Source organism: Oncorhynchus gorbuscha, linkage group LG08 (genome assembly GCF_021184085.1).
Source record: "Oncorhynchus gorbuscha isolate QuinsamMale2020 ecotype Even-year linkage group LG08, OgorEven_v1.0, whole genome shotgun sequence".
Taxonomy (NCBI): Eukaryota; Metazoa; Chordata; class Actinopteri; order Salmoniformes; family Salmonidae; genus Oncorhynchus; species Oncorhynchus gorbuscha.
Window position 1 is genome coordinate 79,549,508 of NC_060180.1, and position 24,549 is coordinate 79,574,056.

General features: G+C 46.1%; 1 protein-coding gene across 1 annotated transcript in view; it reads left to right on the plus strand.

The window, feature by feature from the left end:
• LOC124040709 (M-protein, striated muscle-like) overlaps nt 1–24,549 on the plus strand; it is a 115,198-nt gene that overhangs the window by 22,930 nt on the left and 67,719 nt on the right. The window contains exons 7-15 of the mRNA XM_046357783.1: nt 1,441–1,533; nt 3,509–3,597; nt 3,744–3,788; nt 6,108–6,269; nt 9,751–9,912; nt 16,194–16,335; nt 16,771–16,970; nt 22,313–22,369; nt 22,480–22,604. Of these exons, the coding sequence (XP_046213739.1) occupies nt 1,441–1,533; nt 3,509–3,597; nt 3,744–3,788; nt 6,108–6,269; nt 9,751–9,912; nt 16,194–16,335; nt 16,771–16,970; nt 22,313–22,369; nt 22,480–22,604 (1,075 nt within the window). The remainder of the gene's footprint in view (nt 1–1,440; nt 1,534–3,508; nt 3,598–3,743; nt 3,789–6,107; nt 6,270–9,750; nt 9,913–16,193; nt 16,336–16,770; nt 16,971–22,312; nt 22,370–22,479; nt 22,605–24,549) is intronic.

The following is a 24,549-nucleotide window of genomic DNA, read 5'->3' on the forward strand; positions in this document are numbered from 1 at the left end:
CTGTGTTCTTGGGGACCTTCAATGCTGCAGAATGATGGAGTCCACTGTGTTCTTGGGGACCTTCAATGCTGCAGAATGATGGAGGCCACTGTGTTCTTGGGGACCTTCAATGCTGCAGAATGATGGAGGCCACTGTGTTCTTGGGGACCTTCAATGCTGCAGAATGATGGAGGCCACTGTGTTCTTGGGGACCTTCAATGCTGCAGAATGATGGAGGCCACTGTGTTCTTGGGGACCTTCAATGCTGCAGACATGTTTTGGTCCCCTTCCCCAGATCTGTGCCTCGACTCAATCCTGTCTTGGAACTGTATGGACAATTTATTAGACCTCATTGCTTGTTTTTTCTCTCTGACGTGCACCTGAGCTCAATTTCTAGTCTCATAGAAAAGGGTCTGAATACCTTTGTAAAAAAGGTATTTCTGTTTATTTATTATAAATTTGCAAAAATGTCGTAACCTGTTTTCACTTAGTCATTATGGGGTTTTGATGAGGAAAAAATTAATTGAAACCATTTTATAATAAGGCTGTAACGTAACAAAATGAGGAAAGAGGGAAGGGGTCTGAATACTTTCTGAATGCACTGTACATACATACATACATACATACATACATACATACATACATACATACATACATACATACATACATACATACATACATACATACATACATACATACATACATACATACATACATACATACATACATACATACATACATACATACATACATACATACATACATACATACATACATACATACATACATACATACATACATACATACATGTTGAAAAGATTTACATACACTGACTGTACAAAACATTAGGAACACCTGCTCTTTCCATGACAGACTGACCAGGTGAATCCAGGTGAAAGCTATGAGCCCTTATTGATGTCACTTGTTAAATCCACTTCAATCAGTGTAGATGAAGGTGAGGAGACCAGTTAAAGGATGATTTTTAAACCTTGAGACATGGATTGTGTCTGTGTGCCATTCAGAGGGTGAATGATTAGGACAACATATTGAAGTGCCTTAGAACAGGGTATGGTAGTAGCTGCCAGGCGCACCATTTTTTGAGTGTCAAGAACTGCAACGCTGTTGGGTTTTTCACGGTCAACAGTTTCCCATCTGTATCAAGAATGGTCCACCACCCAAAAGACATCCAGCCAACTTGACACAACTGTGGGAAGCATTGGAGTGAACATGGGCCAGCATCCCTGTGGAACGCTTTAGACACCTTGTAGAATCCACGCCCGGATGAATTGAGGCTGTTCTGACAGCAAAAAGAGGTGCAACCCAATATTATGAAGGTGTTCCTAATGTTCACTCAGTGTATAATACTTCAAACAGCTCTCATCAAGAGTCAAGCCTCTCTAGCGCAGAGATCTCCTTTTCTGTTCTTCTGAAAACAATGTCTTCTCTCACTCCCTCCGACAGGTATAAGAACAATGTGGTGATAGATGAGAAGGCCCACCCTGACAAATACACAGCAGAGAGTAACTACAACATGCACTCTCTGGAAATCAAGAGGTAGGTAGCTGTAGTAACCCTGACAACACTCTCTGTAGATCAAGAGGCAGGTTGACGTAGCAGCTATAGTAACCCTGACAACACTCTCTGTAGATCAAGAGGCAGGTTGACGTAGCAGCTATAGTAACCCTGACAACACTCTCTGTAGATCAAGAGGTAGGTTGACGTAGCAGCTATAGTAACCCTGACAACACTCTCTGTAGATCAAGAGGTAGGTTGCCGTAGTAGCTATAGTAACCCTGACAACACTCTCTGTAGATCAAGCGGTAGGTTGCCGTAGTAGCTATAGTAACCCTGACAACACTCTCTGTAGATCAAGAGCCAGGTTGACGTAGCAGCTATAGTAACCCTGACAACACTCTCTGTAGATCAAGAGGCAGGTTGACGTAGCAGCTATAGTAACCCTGACAACACTCTCTGTAGATCAAGAGGCAGGTTGACGTAGCAGCTATAGTAACCCTGACAACACTCTCTGTAGATCAAGAGGCAGGTTGACGTAGCAGCTATAGTAACCCTGACAACACTCTTTGTAGATCAAGAGGCAGGTTGACGTAGCAGCTATAGTAACCCTGACAACACTCTCTGTAGATCAAGAGGCAGGTTGACGTAGCAGCTATAGTAACCCTGACAACACTCTCTGTAGATCAAGAGGCAGGTTGACGTAGCAGCTATAGTAACCCTGACAACACTCTCTGTAGATCAAGAGGTAGGTTGACGTAGCAGCTATAGTAACCCTGACAACACTCTCTGTAGATCAAGAGGTAGGTTGCCGTAGTAGCTATAGTAACCCTGACAACACTCTCTGTAGATCAAGCGGTAGGTTGCCGTAGTAGCTATAGTAACCCTGACAACACTCTCTGTAGATCAAGAGCCAGGTTGACGTAGCAGCTATAGTAACCCTGACAACACTCTCTGTAGATCAAGAGGTAGGTTTCCGTGGTAGCTATAGTAACCCTGACAACACTCTCTGTAGATCAAGAGGCAGGTTGACGTAGCAGCTATAGTAACCCTGACAACTCTCTCTGTAGATCAAGAGGCAGGTTGACGTAGCAGCTATAGTAACCCTGACAACACTCTCTGTAGATCAAGAGGCAGGTTGACGTAGCAGCTATAGTAACCCTGACAACACTCTCTGTAGATCAAGAGGCAGGTTGACGTAGCAGCTATAGTAACCCTGACAACACTCTTTGTAGATCAAGAGGCAGGTTGACGTAGCAGCTATAGTAACCCTGACAACACTCTCTGTAGATCAAGAGGCAGGTTGACGTAGCAGCTATAGTAACCCTGACAACACTCTCTGTAGATCAAGAGGCAGGTTGACGTAGCAGCTATAGTAACCCTGACAACACTCTCTGTAAATCAAGAGGCAGGTTGACGTAGCAGCTATAGTAACCCTGACAACACTCTCTATAGATCAAGAGGCAGGTTGACGTAGCAGCTATAGTAACCCTGACAACACTCTCTGTAGATCAAGAGGCAGGTTGACGTTGCAGCTATAGTAACCCTGACAACACTCTCTGTAGATCAAGAGGCAGGTTGACGTAGCAGCTATAGTAACCCTGACAACACTCTCTGTAAATCAAGAGGCAGGTTGACGTAGCAGCTATAGTAACCCTGACAACACTCTCTGTAGATCAAGAGGCAGGTTGACGTAGCAGCTATAGTAACCCTGACAACACTCTCTGTAGATCAAGAGGCAGGTTGACGTAGCAGCTATAGTAACCCTGACAACACACTCTGTAGATCAAGAGGTAGGTTGACGTAGCAGCTATAGTAACCCTGACAACACTCTCTGTAGATCAAGAGGCAGGTTGACGTAGCAGCTATAGTAACCCTGACAACACTCTGTAGATCAAGAGGCAGGTTGACGTAGCAGCTATAGTAACCCTAACCCTGTATGGTTGTATGGTATATCAGACAGGGCTGTGTTGTGGTTGTTGTGGAGGTGTTGTAATGTCTGTGTTCTGCCTTGAAGCTGTGACTTCCTGGACACGGCTCAGTACCGTGTGTCTGCTCTCAACATAAAGGGGGAGAGCTCCTCCGTGGCCACCGTGGTTATCAAGAGTATGTTCTTCTCCTCTCAAATCATGTACTTACATCTCTTCTGTATCTTTAATTCTAACTTATTTTGCCAATATAGTTTATATTGTGCTCAACTTGCTGAATCAAATATGTGTTATTCATTTACATATAATTTAAATCTCCACCAGGGTTCCAGGAGGGACAGAAAGTGGGAACTGTTGATGCTAAACCACGTGAGTCTAGTCTGAAATCTGCCTCCTGTCTGTCTCTCTGTATGTTTAGATGTGTTAACCCTAAACCACGTGAGTCTAGTCTGAAATCTGCCTCCTGTCTGTCTCTCTGTATGTTTAGATGTGTTAACCCTAAACCACGTGAGTCTAGTCTGAAATCTGCCTCCTGTCTGTCTCTCTGTATGTTTAGATGTGTTAACCCTAAACCACGTGAGTCTAGTCTGAAATCTGCCTCCTGTCTGTCTCTCTGTATGTTTAGATGTGTTAACCCTAAACCACGTGAGTCTAGTCTGAAATCTGCCTCCTGTCTGTCTCTCTGTATGTTTAGATGTGTTAACCCTAAACCACGTGAGTCTGAAATCTGCCTCCTGTCTGTCTCTCTGTATGTTTAGATGTGTTAACCCTAAACCACGTGAGTCTAGTCTGAAATCTGCCTCCTGTCTGTCTCTCTGTATGTTGTAAAAGTGTCATGGTATGACTGTTGTCTTAGTTCTAGTCTCCTGTCTGTCTCTCTGCACTGTAGAGGTTGTCTTAGTTCTGTAGAACACTATGTTGTCCCTCATCTGTCTGTCTCTCTGCACTGTAGAGGTTGTCTTAGTTCTAGTCTCCTGTCTGTCTCTCTGCACTGTAGAGGTTGTCTTAGTTCTGTAGAACACTATGTTGTCCCTCATCTGTCTGTCTCTCTGCACTGTAGAGGTTGTCTTAGTTCTGTAGAACACTATGTTGTCCCTCATCTGTCTGTCTCTCTGCACTGTAGAGGTTGTCTTAGTTCTGTAGAACACTATGTTGTCCCTCATCTGTCTGTCTCTCTGCACTGTAGAGGTTGTCTTAGTTCTGTAGAACACTATGTTGTCCCTCATCTGTCTGTCTCTCTGCACTGTAGAGGTTGTCTTAGTTCTAGTCTCCTGTCTGTCTCTCTGCACTGTAGAGGTTGTCTTAGTTCTGTAGAACACTATGTTGTCCCTCATCTGTCTGTCTCTCTGCACTGTAGAGGTTGTCTTAGTTCTAATTTCCTGTCTGTCTCTCTGCACTGTAGAGGTTGTCTTAGTTCTAGTCTCCTGTCTGTCTCTCTGCACTGTAGAGGTTGTCTTAGTTCTGTAGAACACTATGTTGTCCCTCATCTGTCTGTCTCTCTGCACTGTAGAGGTTGTCTTAGTTCTAATTTCCTGTCTGTCTCTCTGCACTGTAGAGGTTGTCCTTCTAGTCTGTCTGTCTCTCTGCACTGTAGAGGTTGTCTTAGTTCTGTAGAACACTATGTTGTCCCTCATCTGTCTGTCTCTCTGCACTGTAGAGGTTGTCTTAGTTCTGTAGAACACTATGTTGTCCCTCATCTGTCTGTCTCTCTGCACTGTAGAGGTTGTCTTAGTTCTGTAGAACACTATGTTGTCCCTCATCTGTCTGTCTCTCTGCACTGTAGAGGTTGTCTTAGTTCTGTAGAACACTATGTTGTCCCTCATCTGTCTGTCTCTCTGCACTGTAGAGGTTGTCTTAGTTCTAGTCTCCTGTCTGTCTCTCTGCACTGTAGAGGTTGTCTTAGTTCTGTAGAACACTATGTTGTCCCTCATCTGTCTGTCTCTCTGCACTGTAGAGGTTGTCTTAGTTCTAGTCTCCTGTCTGTCTCTCTGCACTGTAGAGGTTGTCTTAGTTCTGTAGAACACTATGTTGTCCCTCATCTGTCTGTCTCTCTGCACTGTAGAGGTTGTCTTAGTTCTAATTTCCTGTCTGTCTCTCTGCACTGTAGAGGTTGTCTTAGTTCTAGTCTCCTGTCTGTCTCTCTGCACTGTAGAGGTTGTCTTAGTTCTGTAGAACACTATGTTGTCCCTCATCTGTCTGTCTCTCTGCACTGTAGAGGTTGTCTTAGTTCTAGTCTCCTGTCTGTCTCTCTGCACTGTAGAGGTTGTCTTAGTTCTGTAGAACACTATGTTGTCCCTCATCTGTCTGTCTCTCTGCACTGTAGAGGTTGTCTTAGTTCTAATTTCCTGTCTGTCTCTCTGCACTGTAGAGGTTGTCTTAGTTCTAGTCTCCTGTCTGTCTCTCTGCACTGTAGAGGTTGTCTTAGTTCTAATTTCCTGTCTGTCTCTCTGCACTGTAGAGGTTGTCTTAGTTCTAGTCTCCTGTCTGTCTCTCTGCACTGTAGAGGTTGTCTTAGTTCTGTAGAACACTATGTTGTCCCTCATCTGTCTGTCTCTCTGCACTGTAGAGGTTGTCTTAGTTCTGTAGAACACTATGTTGTCCCTCATCTGTCTGTCTCTCTGCACTGTAGAGGTTGTCTTAGTTCTGTAGAACACTATGTTGTCCCTCATCTGTCTGTCTCTCTTTTAGATGGGTTCTGCTCGGAGCACGGCGTGACCTTTGAGACAGCCATCATAGACTCGTTTGAGGTGGCGTTCGGCCGGGAGGGAGAGACTCTAAGTCTGGGCTGCACCGTCATCGTCTATCCCACCGTTAAACGCTACCAGCCTGATGTCCTCTGGTACAGAGATGGTAGGTAGCAACACACACCGTTAAACACTACCAGCCTGATGTCCTCTGGTACAGAGATGGTAGGTAGCAACACACACCGTTAAACACTACCAGCCTGATGTCCTCTGGTACAGAGATGGTAGGTAGCAACACACACCGTTAAACACTACCAGCCTGATGTCTTCTGGTACAGAGATGGTAGGTAGCAACACACACCGTTAAACACTACCAGCCTGATGTCTTCTGGTACAGAGATGGTAGGTAGCAACACACACCGTTAAACACTACCAGCCTGATGTCCTCTGGTACAGAGATGGTAGGTAGCAACACACACCGTTAAACACTACCAGCCTGATGTCCTCTGGTACAGAGATGGTAGGTAGCAACACACACCGTTAAACACTACCAGCCTGATGTCCTCTGGTACAGAGATGGTAGGTAGCAACACACACCGTTAAACACTACCAGCCTGATGTCCTCTGGTACAGAGATGGTAGGTAGCAACACACACCGTTAAACACTACCAGCCTGATGTCTTCTGGTACAGAGATGGTAGGTAGCAACACACACCGTTAAACACTACCAGCCTGATGTCTTCTGGTACAGAGATGGTAGGTAGCAACACACACCGTTAAACACTACCAGCCTGATGTCCTCTGGTACAGAGATGGTAGGTAGCAACACACACCGTTAAACACTACCAGCCTGATGTCCTCTGGTACAGAGATGGTAGGTAGCAACACACACCGTTAAACACTACCAGCCTGATGTCCTCTGGTACAGAGATGGTAGGTAGCAACACACACCGTTAAACACTACCAGCCTGATGTCCTCTGGTACAGAGATGGAGATACAGTGGTTGTATTTTAATGTAGACCGTTAGGGAAGATGGGTCCTGTGGAGATGTTCATATTGATACAGTGGTTGTATTTTAATGTAGACCTGTAGGGAAGATGGGTCCTGTGGATATGTTCATATTGAAACAGTGGTTGTATTTTAATGTAGGCCTCAATAATTTTGCACGCCCAATTTTTCAGTTTTTGATTTGTTAAAAAAGTTAGAAATATCCAATAAATCAAGTTCCACTTCATGATTGTGTCCCACTTGTTGTTAATTCTTCACAAAAAAATACAGTTTTATATCTTTATGTTTGAATCCTGAAATGTGGCAAAAGGTCGCAAAGTTCAAGGGGGCCGAATACTTTCGCAAGGCACTGTATAAGCAACTATATATCTATAAGCGACTATTTACCAGTTGTTCGCTCATTCTCCGAGAGTCGGTTTTCGTTTGGGGATATCTGTAGACACGGAAGATGTTGCAGGACAGTTTTAAAATGGTATTTTGTCCGACATCTCGCAACACTGTCAGTAGCGTCTCTATTGCTTACTTGAGCCGACCGCGAGCTGGGCTATTTCGTTTCACCTCTCAGGCCCTCAGCCAGTGCTGCGAGAAGGTGGAGTTAACCATTTGACCAGAGTGGTGAATCTGCTGCTAAAAGGCAAATCAGGAGGCAAATAAGGACGCAGGAGAACATAACCAACAAACCACTGTTCATGACTCCACTTGTTTGCAAATAGGCTCAATGGGAACTCAGTCAGATCAAGAATATAAGCTTTATGAGCTTTGATCATCGCTGGTAGACATATTTAGATGTTGACCCATAATTTATTTTTCTTTATTGTCTACAAAAGATATATTTGTATTTTTCAATATTTTTTTCTAATGTGCCGACCGCCTTGATTTGGTCTTATGACAATTTGAAATGGTGTTTTTTACAGTGGATAAAAGTAGCTACCCAGAGCTACAAAATGGTATATCATACACTGCAGTTGAGGAACAATCGGGAAGTTATTCTGCTTTGAAATTGTATTTGTATTTTTAAGGCCAGCCCCCGTCCCCGCAGGAGGCCTTTTGGTAGTCCGTCATTGTAAATAAGAATTTGTTCTTAACTGACTTGCCTAATTACATCAAGGTTAAATAAATACAAATAAACACATACTGACCAGATCGCTGGGGCGGCGGCGTAGCCTAGTGGTTAGAGCGTTGGACTAGTAACCGGAAGGTTGTGAGTTCAAACCCCCGAGCTGACAAGGTACAAATCTGTCGTTCTACCCCTGAACAGGCAGTTAACCCACTGTTCCTAGGCCGTCATTGAAAATAAGAATGTGTTCTTAACTGACTTGCCTGGTTAAATAAAGGTTAAAAAAATAATAATAAAAAATAGACAGAAGCATGCTACAAGGCAGACCAATCCAAACTCATCTCCCGGCATGTCTAGCCCATCAGACCAATCCAAACTCATCTCCTGGCATGTCTAGCCCATCAGACCAATCCAAACTCATCTCCCAGCATGTCAAGCCCATCAGACCAATCCAAACTCATCTCCCGGCATGTCTAGCCCATCAGACCAATCCAAACTCATCTCCTGGCATGTCTAGCCCATCAGACCAATCCAAACTCATCTCCTGGCATGTCTAGCCCATCAGACCAATCCAAACTCATCTCCTGGCATGTCTAGCCCATCAGACCAATCCAAACTCATCTCCCAGCATGTCTAGCCCATCAGACCAATCCAAACTCATCTCCCAGCATGTCTAGCCCATCAGACCAATCCAAACTCATCTCCCGGCATGTCTAGCCCATCAGACCAATCCAAACTCATCTCCCGGCATGTCTAGCCCATCAGACCAATCCAAACTCATCTCCCGGCATGTCTAGCCCATCAGACCAATCCAAGCTCATCTCCCGGCATGTCTAGCCCATCAGACCAATCCAAGCTCATCTCCCAGCATGTCAAGCCCATCAGACCAATCCAAACTCATCTCCCAGCATGTCTAGCCCATCAGACCAATCCAAACTCATCTCCCAGCATGTCTAGCCCATCAGACCAATCCAAACTCATCTCCCAGCATGTCTAGCCCATCAGACCAATCCAAGCTCATCTCCCGGCATGTCCAGCCCATCCATTTCTCAGCCAATCATGGCTAGCGGGAAGGTTTGTGTATTTTTCCGTGGCTAATCCAACTAGGCTCGTAATTTAAGGGTAGAATGCAAGTTTGTTATTAAGGCACATGAAAGTTCACATTTTCCAGAAGGCATTTATTCTCAAAAACGCATTTTGATAAAAAATAAATGTCTATATTCAATTGCCTCTCCTGTAGTGACGTGCGACATAAGCCTAGATTCCTGAAACGAGTCACAAATTAGAAAAAATGACAGAGGTCCGGACACGCACGCACACACGCACGCACGCACGCACACACACACACACACACACACACACACACACACACACACACACACACACACACACACACACACACACACACACACACACACACACACACACACACACACACACACACACACACACACACACACACACACACACACACACAAAGTTGCTGTACTGAGCTGTTCTTGGGCCTCATTTCACACTATCCTGTGCTTTACCTTTGTGAACTACTGAGTCCATCTGTCTGATACTGTGGTGTCTCCCCAGGCAAGGCCCTGGCAGAGTCCAAGTGGGTCCACACCCACTGGAGTGGAGAGAAAGCCACCCTGACACTGGTCCATCTTAACAAGGAGGATGAAGGACTCTACACCCTGAGAGTTAACACCAAGTCTGGCTTCCAGTCCTACTCCGCTTACGTCTTCGTCAGAGGTACGACCTGAAATGGTTTACTGAACAGTACGATACAATATGATACGATATGATAGGATATAATACCATAAGTAAGCAATAAGGCAGGACAAGGTTTGTATTATAAGGGAATGACGGTGTGAGAAGACATGATGCTGAAGGCCAGCTGAGCGTTGGTCCCAAGACTGAGATCAGGAGAAGTACAACAAAAGCTTGTGTTTTTTTCATGTGTAAGGCAGTTCAAATGGCAATGTTAACCAGTGGGTCAGTGTTAACCAGTGGGTCAGTGTTAACTAGTGGGTCAGTGTTAACCAGTGGGTCAGTTTTAACCAGTGGGTCAGTGTTAACCAGTGGGTCAGTGTTAACCAGTGGGTCAGTGTTAACTAGTGGGTCAGTGTTAACTAGTGGGTCAGTGTTAACCAGTGGGTCAGTGTTAACTAGTGGGTCAGTGTTAACCAGTGGGTCAGTGTTAACTAGTGGGTCAGTGTTGACTAGTGGGTCAGTGTTAACCAGTGGGTCAGTGTTAACCAATGGGTCAGTGTTAACTAGTGGGTCAGTGTTAACTAGTGGGTCAGTGTTAACCAGTGGGTCAGTTTTAACCAGTGGGTCAGTTTTAACTAGTGGGTCAGTGTTAACCAGTGGGTCAGTGTTAACCAGTGGGTCAGTTTTAACTAGTGGGTCAGTGTTAACCAGTGGGTCAGTGTTAACCAGTGGGTCAGTGTTAACCAGTGGGTCAGTGTTAACCAGTGGATCAGTGTTAACCAGTGGATCAGTGTTAACCAGTGGATCAGTGTTGACCAGTGGATCAGTGTTGACCAGTGGATCAGTGTTGACCAGTGGATCAGTGTTGACCAGTGGGTCAGTGTTAACCAGTGGGTCAGTGTTAACCAGTGGGTCAGTGTTGACCAGTGGGTCAGTGTTGACCAGTGGATCAGTGTTGACCAGTGGGTCAGTGTTAACCAGTGGGTCAGTGTTAACCAGTGGATCAGTGTTAACTAGTGGGTCAGTGTTAACCAGTGTTAATCATTGTTCTTCCTCTGTCAACCATGGTTACCTGCAAGGGAACACGACATCATTGCTTTGCACAAAAAGGGCTTCACAGGCAAGGATATTGCTGCCAGTAAGATTGCACTTAAATTAACCATTTATCGGATCATCAAGAACTTCAAGGAGAGCGGTTCAATTGTTGTGAAGAAGGCTTCAGGGCGCCCAAGAAAGTCCAGCAAGCGCCAGGACCATCTCCTAAAGTTGATTCAGCTGCGGGATTGGGGCACCACCAGTGCAGGGCTTGCTCAGGAATGGCATCAGGCAGGTGTGAGTGCATCTGCACGCACAGTGAGGAGAAGACTTTTGGAGGATGGCCTGGTGACAAGAAGGGCAGCAAAGAAGCCACTTCTCATCAGGAAAAACATCAGGGACAGACTGATATTCTGCAAAAGGTACAGGGATTGGACTGCTGAGGCCTGGGGTAAAATAATTTTCTCTGATGAATCCCCTTTCCAATTGTTTGGGGCATCTGGAAAAAAGCTTGTCCGGAGAAGACAAGGTGAGCGCTACCATCAGTCCTGTGTCATGCCAACAGTAAAGCATCCTGAGACCATTCATGTGTGGGGTTGCTTCTCAGCCAGTGGGCTCACTCACAATTTTGCCTTAGAACACAGCCATGAATAAAGAATGGTACCAACACATCCTCCGAGAGCAACTTCTCCCAACCATCCAGGAACAGTTTGGTGACAAACAATGCCTTTTCAGCATGATGGAGTACCTTGCCATTAGGCAAAAGTGCTAACTAAGTGGCTCGGGGAACAAAACATTAATGTTTTGGGTCCATGGCCAGGAAACTCCCCAGACCTTCATCCCATTGAGAACTTGTGGTTAATCCTCAAGAAGTGGTCGACAAACAAAAACCCACAACTTTTGACAAACTCCAAGCATTGATTATGCAAGAATGGGCTGCCATCAGTCAGGATGTGGCCCAGAAATTAATTGACAGCATGCCAGGCGGATTGCAGAGGTATTGAAAAAGAAGGGTCAACACTGCAAATATTGACTCTTTGCATCAACTTCATGTAATTGTCAATAAAAGCCTTTGACACTTATGAAATGCTTGTAATTATAGTTCAGTATTCCATAGTAACATCTGACAAAAATATCTAAAGACACTGAAGCAGCAGACTTTGTGAAAATTAATATTTGTGTAATTTTCAAAATTTTGGGATGGGGTGGTAAAGCAGACCTTATTATATCCCCAGTGAATGACTACAGTGTAATGATCTTCGTCTGTTGTTTGTAGAAAGTCAGACCGAAATGCAGCGTGTAGGTTACTCATGACTTATAATGAAGCTAATACGGTACATGAAATAACGGAAGAAGAAAACAACAAACGAAAGAAACTAATACAGCCTATCTGGTGACTAACACAAAGACAGGTACAATCACCCACGAAATACAACGCGCACTCAGGCTACCTAAATACGGTTCCCAATCCGAGACAACTAGAATCAGCTGACTCCAATTAGGAATCGCCTCAAGCAGCCAAGCCTAACTAGACACACCCCTAATAATACACACTCCCAATTAATACAAACCCCAATACGAAATACAACATATAAACCCATGTCACACCCTGGCCTACCCAAACAACTAACAAAACACAAGATACAATGACCAAGGCGTGACAGAACCCCCCCCCCTAAGGTGCGGACTCCGGGACGCACCTCAAGAGCATAGGGAGGGTCCGGGTGGGCGTCTGTCCATGGTGGCGTTTCTGGCTCGGGACGTGGACCCCACTCCATTAATGTCCTAGTTCCTCCCCTTCGCGTCCTAGGATAATCCACCTTCTCCGCCGACCATGGCCTAATAGTCCTCACCCTGATCCCCACATAACTGAGGGGCAGCTCGGGACCGAGGGGCAGCTCGGGACAGAGGGGCAGCTCGGGACAGAGGGGCAGCTCGGGACAGAGGGGCAACTCAGGATAGAGGGGTAACTCAGGATAGAGGGGCAACTCAGGACAGCGGGGCAGCCCGGGACAGAGGGGCAGCCCGGGACAGAGGGGCAGCCCGGGACCGAAGCAGCCCGGTACTGAGGGGAAGCCCGGTACTGAGGGGAAGCCCGGTACTGAGGGGAAGCCCGGTACTGAGGGGAAGCTCGGTACTGAGAGGAAGCTCGGTACTGAGAGGAAGCTCGGTACTGAAAGGGAGCCCAGTACAGAGAGGGAGCCTAGTACTGAGAGGAAGCTCAGTACTGAGAGGAAGCTCAGGCAGGTAGTAGGCTCCGGTAAATCCTGGCTGGCTGGTGAACCTGGATGATTAAGGTTGTCTGGCCGATCTAGAAGATCTTGGCAGACTGGCACTTCTGGCGGATCCTGGCAGACTGGCACTTCTGGTGGATCCTGGCAGACTGGTGACGCTGGGCCGACAGGAGACTCCGGCAGCACAGGAGAGGAGAAAGGCTCTGGCTGAGCTGAACAGGCGGGAGACTACAACAGTGCAGGAGAGGAGAAAAGCTCTGGCTGCGCTGAACAGGCGAGGCGCACTGGACGCGCTGGGCCGACTGGTAGCACTGGTGGCGCTGGACAGACAGGAGACTCCGGCAGCGCCGGAGAGGAGAAAGGCTCTGGCTGCGCTAAACAGGCTGGAGACTCCGATAGCACAGGAGGGGAGAAAAGCACTGGCTGTGCTGAACAGGCGATGCGCACTGGACGCGCTGGGCCGACTGGGAGCACTGGTGGCGCTGAACAGACAGGAGACTCCGGCAGCGTAGGAGAGGAGAAAAGCTCTGGCTGCGCTAAACAGGCGAGGCGCACTGGAGGCCTAATGCGTGGTGCTGGAACTGGTGGTACTGGCGCGAGGACACGCACAGGAAGCCTGGTGCGGGGAGCTGCTACCGGAGGACTGGTGTGTAGAGGTGGCTCTGGATAGACCGGACCGTGCAGGCGCACTGGAGCTCTAGAGCACCGAGCCTGCCCAAGCTTACCTGGCTCGATGCCCACTCTAGCCCGGCCAATAGGAAGGGCTGGTATAAGTCGCAGCTGGCTCTGCACCCGCACTGGAAACACCGTGCGCTCCATAGCATAACACGGTGCCTGCCCGGTCTCTCTAGCCCAACGGTGAGCACAGGGAGTATGCGCAGGTTTCCTACCTGGCATAACTATTCTCCCTTTTAGCCCCCCCCCCAATATTTTTTGGGGGTGACTTTCCGGTTTCCAACCGCGTCTCCGTGCTGCCTCCTCATACATACGCCTCTCCGCTTTAGCTGCCTCTATTTCCTCCTTGGGACGGCGATATTCTCCCGGCTGCTCCCAGGGTCCTTGACCGTCTAATTCCTCCTCCCATGTCCAAATCTCCAAATGATGCATTCTCTCCCATTGCAACTGCTCTTCACGATTAACAGGGAGAGTAGGCTCAGGTCTGTTTCCTGACTCAGCCACTCTCTCTCTGCGCTTTCCCCTGTTACCTTCAGTTTTCGCTCCGTATAGCAATGCTTTCCTTCTCGATTCCATACGTGTATAGCCCTCTTTGCATTGCTGTAGGGAATCCCAGGCGGGCTCCTGCACACGCCCTGGGTCGGCCGCCCACCTGTCGATTTCTTCCCACGTAGTATAATCCATATCGTCCTCCTTCAGATCCTGCCAGTTCACACGCTGCTCAGTCTGTGAATCGTGGTGGGTGATTCTGTAATGATCTTCTTCTGTTGTTTGTAGAAAGTCAGACCGAAATGCAGCGTGTAGGTTACTCATGACTTATAATGAAGCTAATACGGTACATGAAATAACGGAAGAAGAAAACAACAAACGAAAGAAACTAATACAGCCTATCTGGTGACTAACACAAAGACAGGTACAATCACCCACGAAATACAACGCGCACTCAAGCTACCTAAATACGGTTCCCAATCCGAGACAACTAGAATCAGCTGACTCCAATTAGGAATCGCCTCAGGCAGCCAAGCCTAACTAGACACACCCCTAATAATACACACTCCCAATTAATACAAACCCCAATACGAAATACAACATATAAACCCATGTCACACCCTGGCCTACCCAAACAACTAACAAAACACAAGATACAATGACCAAGGCGTGACATACAGGACAGATTTAAAGGGTTTGATAGATGTGTGACAGACAGACAGACCTAATGCTGAGTGTTCTGAGTGGTAGTGTAGTGGGGCGGCATTAGCCTAGTGGTTAGAGCTTTGAGCCAGTAACCGAAAGGTTGCTGGATCGAATCCCCAAGCTGACAAGGTAAAAATCTTTCGTTCTGCCCCTGAGCAAGGCAGTTAACCCACTGTTACCCTGAGCAAGGCAGTTAACCCACTGTACCCCTGAGCAAGGCAGTTAACCCAGTGTTCCCCTGAACAAGGCAGTTAACCCACTGTACCTCTGAGCAAGGCAGTTAACCCAGTGTTCCCCTGAGCAAGGCAGTTAACCCACTGTTCCCCTGAGCAAGGCAGTTAACCCACTGTTCCCCTGAACAAGGCAGTTAACCCACTGTTCCCCTGAACAAGGCAGTTAACCCACTGTTCCCCTGAACAAGGCAGTTAACCCACTGTTCCCCTGAACAAGGCAGTTAACCCACTGTTCCCCTGAACAAGGCAGTTAACCCAGTGTTCCCCTGAGCAAGGCAGTTAACCCACTGTTCCCCTGAGCAAGGCAGTTAACCCAGTGTTCCCCTGAGCAAGGCAGTTAACCCAGTGTTCCCCTGAGCAAGGCAGTTAACCCACTGTTCCCCTGAACAAGGCAGTTAACCCAGTGTTCCCCTGAGCAAGGCAGTTAACCCAGTGTTCCCCTGAGCAAGGCAGTTAACCCACTGTTCCCCTGAGCAAGGCAGTTAACCCAGTGTTCCCCTGAGCAAGGCAGTTAACCCACTGTTCCCCTGAGCAAGGCAGTTAACCCAGTGTTCCCCTGAGCAAGGCAGTTAACCCACTGTTCCCCTGAGCAAGGCAGTTAACCCAGTGTTCCCCTGAGCAAGGCAGTTAACCCACTGTTCCCCTGAACAAGGCAGTTAACCCACTGTTCCCCTGAGCAAGACAGTTAACCCAGTGTTCCCCTGAGCAAGGCAGTTAACCCACTGTTCCCCTGAACAAGGCAGTTAACCCACTGTTCCCCCGAACAAGGCAGTTAACCCACTGTTCCCCTGAGCAAGGCAGTTAACCCACTGTTCCCCAGGCGCCGGAGACGTGGATATCGATTATGGCAACCCACCGCACCTCTCTGATTCAGAAGGGTTGAGTTAAATGTTAGTGCGTGTTCTCACAAGTGTGTGTGTGCAAGTGTTTACCTCTGTGTGTGTCACAGATGAAGAGGTGGAGTTGGAAGGTGTTCCCGTTGCGCCCCTGGACGTATGTTGCCATGACTCCAACAAGGACTACGTTGTGGTGACATGGAAACAGCCGGCGGTGGAGGGAAGCAGCTCCATCTTGGGATACTTCATTGATAGGTAGGAACTTCTGTTCTTCTGTGGTGTCCTAGCTCTCTGTGAAGGTTAGTTCTCTCTTCTTCTGTGGTTCTCCACATCTCTAGACCTTCTGTACATGGACAGACTAGGTCCATGGTACTCTGTGGTTCTCCACATCTCTAGACCTTCTGTACATGGACAGACTAGGTCCATGGTACTCTGTGGTTCTCCACATCTCAAGTCGGATCTACCTGGACAGACTAGCTCCATGGTACTTCTCTCTCTCTTTCTCTGTGTGTGTGTGTGTGTGTGTGTGTGTGTGTGTGTGTGTGTGTGTGTGTGTGTGTGTGTGTGTGTGTGTGTGTGTGTGTGTGTGTGTGTGTGTGTGTGTGTGTGTGTGTGTGTGTGTGCTGGTGCATGTGCGTGTGTGTGTGTGTGTGTGTGTGTGTGCTGGTGCATGTGCGTGTGCACGTGTAGGTGTGAGGTGGGCCACCACCACTGGGCTCAGTGTAACGACACCCCTGTGAAGTACGCCCGTTTCCCGGTAACGGGGCTGATTGAGGGGAGGAGCTATACCTTCCGGGTCAGAGCCATCAACCGGGCTGGGGTCAGCCGACCTTCTAGAGCCTCTGATCCCGTTACCGCCATAGACCCCCACGACAGGGCTCGCCATCGAGGTCAGCATCTGATTGGTTAGAAAAGGAGTGACCAAACCTCCTCCTGGAGAGCTACTGGTTGTTTAGGCTTTGTTCCAGCCCAGGTGTGTTAGTCCAGGTGAATTAATCTGATCTTGTTAATCCAGGTTTGTTAGTCCAGGTGTATTAGTCTACATTTGTGTTATCCCAGGTGTAATCATTCAGGTGTGTTAATCTGATTTTGTTAGTCTAGGTTTGTTAATCCAGGTTTGTTAGTCCAGGTGTATTAGTCTAGGTGTATTCGTCCAGGTGTGTTAGTCCAGGTGTATTAGTCCAGTTGTATTAGTCCAGGTGTATTAGTCCAGTTGTATTAGTCCAGTTGTATTAGTCCAGGTGTATTAGTCCAGGTGTATTAGTCCAGTTGTATTAGTCTAGGTCAGACATGGGCAAACTACGGCCCGCGGGCCACATACGGCCCGTTAGGCTTTTTAATCCGGCCCGCCGAACTTGTCCAAATTATAGTAAAAACCTCCTTTTTTCCCCTTTCCCTGCAATGCCCACGTTTCCCCAATAGATGGCACACTCAAAACACATTGACCGTTGTTGGAGTGGCGCGTATTTCTCTTTATTTCACTTTAATTTTCACTTCGTTTCACTTCGTTTCACGTCACCATTAAGCCCTTCTGTGAAAATGAGCGGACCAAAGAGAAGGAAAGTGGACAGCGAATGCCGAGTGTTTAATAAGGAGTGGACAACAAAATACTTCTTCACTGAAGTCCGATCAACGGCTGTATGTCTGATATGCCAAGAAGCTGTTGCGGTTTTCAAAGAGTACAATATCAGCCGTCACTTTGCCACGAAGCATGCAAACTATGCTAGCAAGCAGTCAACACAAGAACGGGCGGCTACTGCTCAGAGGTTGGCAGCTAATTTACAGAGTCAACAGAACTTTTTTCACCGACAAACTGCAATTCAAGAGTCAAGTACCAAGGCAAGTTATTTGCTGGCATTCAAATTAGCAAAGGCTAGCAAGCCTTTCTCCGAAGGCGGGTTTTTGAAAGATTTCTTTAACTTTGCACCTTCGATTGAAACTTATTAAAAACAGACGCAATCTTGATAAATCACAGTGCGTATGTTATTTTAATCTATTTACATTTCCTCCTCCCAGTATCTGCGAAATAGTATGTAAATGCCATATCTTGCATATTCCTTGAGACAAATTTATTAACTGATAAGTGCTATTTTTCACATTTGAAAGACAGTTAATAAATTGGGTTGTAGTGTTCTTACTGTGCTATGAGGTTTGCACACACTACATGTAATGCTTTAGTATATCCGGCCCAAACACTCCCTCCAAATGCTCCTGGCCCGGCCCCTCTGTCAAATTTTAGAACCCATTGTGGCCGCGAGTCAAAAAGTTTGCCCACCTCTGGTCTAGGTGTATTAGTCCAGGTTGTGTTAGTCCAGGTGTATTAGTCCAGGTGTGTTAGTCCAGGTGTGTTAGTGCAGGTGTATTAGTCTAGGTGTATTAGTCCAGGTGTATTTGTCTAGGTTTATTAGTCCATGTGTGTTAGTCCATGTGTGTTAGTCTAGGTGTGTTAGTCTAGGTGTGTTAGTCTAGGTGTATTAGTCTAGGTTTGTTAGCCCCAGGTGTGTTAGTCCAGGTGTGTTAGCCCCAGGTGTGTTAGCCCCAGGTGTGTTAGTCTAGGTGTGTTAGCCAAGGTGTGTTAGCCCCAGGTGTGTTAGACCCAGGTGTGTTAGCCCCAGGTGTGTTAGCCCCAGATGTGTTAGTCTAGGTGTGTTAGCCCCAGGTGTGTTAGTCTAGGTGTGTTAGCCCCCGGTGTGTTAGCCCCAGATGTGTTAGTCTAGGTGTGTTAGCCCCAGGTGTGTTAGCCCCAGGTGTGTTAGCCACAACCTTCTGTTGTTACCTTCTGTTGTAATGTGATGTTGTTACCTTCTGTTGTAATGTGCTGTTGTTACCTTCTGTTGTAATGTGCTGTTGTTACCTTCTGTTGTTACCTTCTGTTGTTACCTTCTGTTGTAACCTTCTGTTGTTACCTTCTGTTGTTACCTTCTGTTGTTACCTTCTGTTGTAATGTGTTGTTGTAATGTGCTGTTGTTACCTTCTGTTGTAATGTGCTGTTGTTACCTTCTGTTGTTACCTTCTGTTGTTACCTTCTGTTGTAACCTTCTGCTGTTACCTTCTGTTGTAATGTGATGTTGTTACCTTCTGTTGTAATGTGCTGTTGTTACCTTCTGTTATTACCTTCTGTTGTTACCTTCTGTTGTAACCTTCTGTTGTTACCTTCTGTTGTAACCTTCTGTTGTTACCTTCTGTTGTTACCTTCTGTTGTTACCTTCTGTTGTAATGTGCTGTTGTTACCTTCTGTTGTTACCTTCTGTTGTAACCTTCTGTTGTTACCTTCTGTTGTAATGTGCTGTTGTTACCTTCTGTTGTAATGTGCTGTTGTTACCTTCTGTTGTTACCTTCTGTTGTTACCTTCTGTTGTAACCTTCTGTTGTTACCTTCTGTTGTAACCTTCTGTTGTTACCTTCTGTTGTTACCTTCTGTTGTTACCTTCTGTTGTAATGTGCTGTTGTTACCTTCTGTTGTTACCTTCTGTTGTAACCTTCTGTTGTTACCTTCTGTTGTAATGTGCTGTTGTTACCTTCTGTTGTTACCTTCTGTTGTTACCTTCTGCTGTAATGTGAAGTTGTAACCTTCTGTTGTTACCTTCTGTTGTTACCTTCTGTTGTTACCTTCTGTTGTAACCTTCTGGTGTTACCTTCTGTTGTTACCTTCTGTTGTAACCTTCTGTTGTTACCTTCTGTTGTAATGTGCTGTTGTTACCTTCTGTTGTTACCTTCTGTTGTTACCTTCTGCTGTAATGTGATGTTGTAACCTTCTGTTGTTACCTTCTGTTGTTACCTTCTGTTGTTACCTTCTGTTGTTACCTTCTGCTGTAATGTGATGTTGTAACCTTCTGTTGTTACCTTCTGTTGTTACCTTCTGTTGTTACCTTCTGTTGTTACCTTCTGTTGTAACCTTCTGGTGTTTCCTTCTGTTGTTACCTTCTGTTGTAACCTTCTGGTGTTACCTTCTGTTGTTACCTTCTGTTGTTACCTTCTGTTGTAAAGTGCTGTTCTTACCTTCTGTTGTTACCTTCTGTTGTTACCTTCTGTTGTTACCTTCTGTTGTTACCTTCTGTTATAATGTGCTGTTGTTACCTTCTGTTGTTACCTTCTGTTGTTACCTTCTGTTGTAACCTTCTGGTGTTACCTTCTGTTGTTACCTTCTGTTGTTACCTTCTGTTGTTACCTTCTGTTGTTACCTTCTGTTGTAAAGTGCTGTTCTTACCTTCTGTTGTTACCTTCTGTTGTTACCTTCTGTTGTTACCTTCTGTTGTTACCTTCTGTTATAAAGTGCTGTTGTAACCTTCTGGTGTTGTCTTCTGTTGTTACCTTCTGTTGTTACCTTCTGTTGTTACCTTCTGGTGTTACCTTCTGTTGTAAAGTGCTGTTGTTACCTTCTGTTGTTACCTTCTGTTTTTACCTTCTGTTGTAAAGTGCTGTTGTTACCTTCTGTTGTTACCTTCTGTTGTTACCTTCTGCTGTAATGTGCTGTTGTTAACTTCTGTTGTTACCTTCTGCTGTAATGTGCTGTTGTTACCTTCTGTTGTAACGTGATGTTGTTACCTTCTGTTGTTACCTTCTGTTGTTACCTTCTGTTGTTACCTTCTGTTGTTACCTTCTGTTGTAACCTTCTGTTGTTACCTTCTGTTGTTACCTTCTGTTGTAACCTTCTGGTGTTACCTTCTGGTGTTACCTTCTGTTGTAATGTACTGTTGTTACCTTCTGCTGTAATGTGCTGTTGTTACCTTCTGTTGTTACCTTCTGCTGTAATGTGCTGTTGTTACCTTCTGTTGTAACGTGATGTTGTTACCTTCTGTTGTTACCTTCTGTTGTAACCTTCTGGTGTGACCTTCTGGTGTTACCTTCTGTTGTAACCTTCTGGTGTGACCTTCTGGTGTTACCTTCTGTTGTAATGTGATGTTGTTACCTTCTGTTGTTACCTTCTGTTGTAACCTTCTGGTGTGACCTTCTGGTGTTACCTTCTGTTGTAACGTGATGTTGTTACCTTCTGTTGTTACCTTCTGTTGTAACCTTCTGGTGTGACCTTCTGGTGTTACCTTCTGTTGTTACCTTCTGTTGTAACGTGATGTTGTTACCTTCTGTTGTTACCTTCTGTTGTAACCTTCTGGTGTGACCTTCTGGTGTTACCTTCTGTTGTAATGTACTGTTGTTACCTTCTGTTGTAACGTGATGTTGTTACCTTCTGTTGTTACCTTCTGTTGTTACCTTCTGTTGTAACCTTCTGGTGTGACCTTCTGTTGTTACCTTCTGTTGTAATGTACTGTTGTTACCTTCTGTTGTAACGTGATGTTGTTACCTTCTGTTGTTACCTTCTGTTGTAACCTTCTGGTGTGACCTTCTGGTGTTACCTTCTGTTGTTACCTTCTGTTGTAATGTACTGTTGTTACCTTCTGTTGTAACGTGATGTTGTTACCTTCTGTTGTAACCTTCTGTTGGTACCTTCTGTTGTTACATTTACATTTACATTTAAGTCATTTAGCAGACGCTCTTATCCAGAGCGACTTACAAATTGGTGCATTCACCTTATGACATCCAGTGGAACAGTCACTTTACAATAGTGCATCTAAATCTTAAAGGGGGGGGTGAGAGGGATTACTTATCCTATCCTAGGTATTCCTTAAAGAGGTGGGGTTTCAGGTGTCTCCGGAAGGTGGTGATTGACTCCGCTGTCCTGGCGTCGTGAGGGAGTTTGTTCCACCATTGGGGGGCCAGAGCAGCGAACAGTTTTGACTGGGCTGAGCGGGAGCTGTACTTCCTCAGTGGTAGGGAGGCGAGCAGGCCAGAGGTGGATGAACGCAGTGCCCTTGTTTGGGTGTAGGGCCTGATCAGAGCCTGGAGGTACTGAGGTGCCGTTCCCCTCACAGCTCCGTAGGCAAGCACCATGGTCTTGTAGCGGATGCGAGCTTCAACTGGAAGCCAGTGAAGCCAGTGGAGAGAACGGAGGAGCGGGGTGACGTGAGAGAACTTGGGAAGGTTGAACACCAGACGGGCTGCGGCGTTCTGGTGTTGTTACCTGCTGTTGTTACCTTCTGTTGTTACCTTCTGTTGTTACCTTCTGTTGTTACCTTCTGTTGTAACCTTCTGTTGTAACCTTCTGTTGTTACCTTCTGTTGTAATGTGCTGTTGTTACCTTCTGTTGTAACCTTCTGTTGTTACCTTCTGTTGTTACCTGCTGTTGTAATGTGCTGTTCCAATGTGCTGTTGTAACCTGCTGTCTCTGTGTATCTTAGCTGGTCCCTCTGCTCCCTTCACCGGAATGATCAAGTTCACTGAGGAAGACGCTACAGGTTAGACATGTAGTTCTACACTTTATCTGTACTTTGAATATATTATCTTTAGATCTCTCCACTATGTTAATTGCAATAATCCTGACCCTTGACCCTTGTTGACACCTCAGTGGGCGTGGTACCAGGTGAGCCCACCGACCTGGTGGTTACCGAGGCAACGAAGAACTACGTGGTTCTGGCCTGGTCTCCGCCCGCTCAAAGAGGTCATGAAGGGGTTGTGTACCTCGTAGAGAAGGTGAGAGGATGATTGATTGATTGATGGGTTTAATGATTGATCCATTTATTGGTTTATTGATTGATTGGTTGGTTGATGGGTTGATTGTTTCAACTTCTTATTGTCATGTGCACAAGTACAGTGAAATGCCTTTCTTGTGAGCTTCAAACCCAACAATGCAGTAATCAATATCAGTAGTACTATAACACATACATTTAAAAAGAAGATATATACAGGGTAAGTTCCAATACCATTTTACAACATGCAGGGATACTGGAGTGGTAGGGTTAGATATGTAAAGGGGTAAGGTAATTAGGCATCTACAAGTCCATGCTAGGTAAAGCTCCGCCTTATCTCAGCTCACTGGTCACGATGGCAACACCCACCCGTAGCACGCGCTCCAGCAGGTGTATCTCACTGATCATCCCTAAAGCCAACACCTCATTCGGCCGCCTTTCGTTCCAGTACTCTGCTGCCTGTGACTGGAACGAATTGCAAAAATCGCTGAAGTTGGAGACTTTTATCTCCCTCACCAACTTCAAACATCAGCTAGCTGAGCAGCTAACCGATCGCTGCAGCTGTACATAATCTATTGGTAAATAGCCCACCCATTTTCACCTACCTCATCCCCACAGTTTTTATTTATTTACTTTTCTGCTCTTTTGCACACCAATATCTCTACCTGTACATGATCATCTGATCATTTATCACTCCAGTGTTAATCTGCAATATTGTAATTATTCGCCTACCTCCTCATGCCTTTTGCACACATTGTATATAGACTCCCCTTTTTTCTCTACTGTGTTATTGACTTGTTAATTGTTTACTCCATGTGTAACTCTGTGTTGTCTGTTCACACTGCTATGCTTTATCTTGGCCAGGTCGCAGTTGCAAATGAGAACCTGTTCTCAACTAGCCTACCTGGTTAAATAAAGGTGTTCTCAACTAGCCTACCTGGTTAAATAAAGGTGAAATAAAATAAAATGAAGGATATACACTGGGTGTACAACACATTAGGAACACCTGCTCTTTCCATGACAGACTGACCAGGTCAATCCATGTGAAAGATATGATCCCCTATGTCACCTGTTAAATATATATCAATGAGTGTAGATGGTGAAGAGACAGGTTGAAGAAAGATTTTTAAGCCTTGAGACATGGATTGTGTATGTGTGCCATTCAGAGGGAGAATGGGCAAGACAAAAGATTGAAGTGCCTTAGAACAGGGAATGGCAGTAGCTGCCAGGCACACGGGTTTGTGCGTGTTAAGAACTGCAACGCTGTTGGGTTTTTCACGCTCAACAGTTTCCCTTATGTATCAAGAATGGTCCACCACCCAAAAGACATCCAGCCAACTTGAAATGACTGTGGGATGCTTTGGGACAAGTTGGAGGTATTCTGAGGGCAAAAGAGGGTGCAACTCAATATTAGGGAGGTGTTCCTAATGTTTTGTACACTCAGTGTATGTTAAAAAGAGTAGCATCAGCAGCATATATGATCATTGTACGGGACACTGGATCCTGGACTGGTAAGGGTAGGTAACAACACACCCGCCACGCTGATCCTCAACACAGGGGCCCCTCAGGGGTGCATGCTCAGTCCCCTCCTGTACTCCCTGTTCACTCATGACTGCACGGCCAGGTACGACTCCAACACCATCATTAAGTTTGCCGATGACACAATAGTGGTAGGCCTGATCACTGACAACAATGAGACAGCCTATAGGGAGGAGGTCAGAGACCTGGCCGGGTGCCAGGACAACAACCGGGTGCCAGGACAACCTCTTCCTCAACGTGATCAAGACAAAGGAGATGATTGTGGACCACAGGAAAAAGAGGCTGAGCACATCCCCATTCTCATCTACAGGGCTGTAGTGAAGCAGGTTGAGAGCTTCAAGTTCCTTGGTGTCCACATCACCAACAAACTAACATGGTCCAAGCACACCAAGACAGTCGTGAAGAGGGCA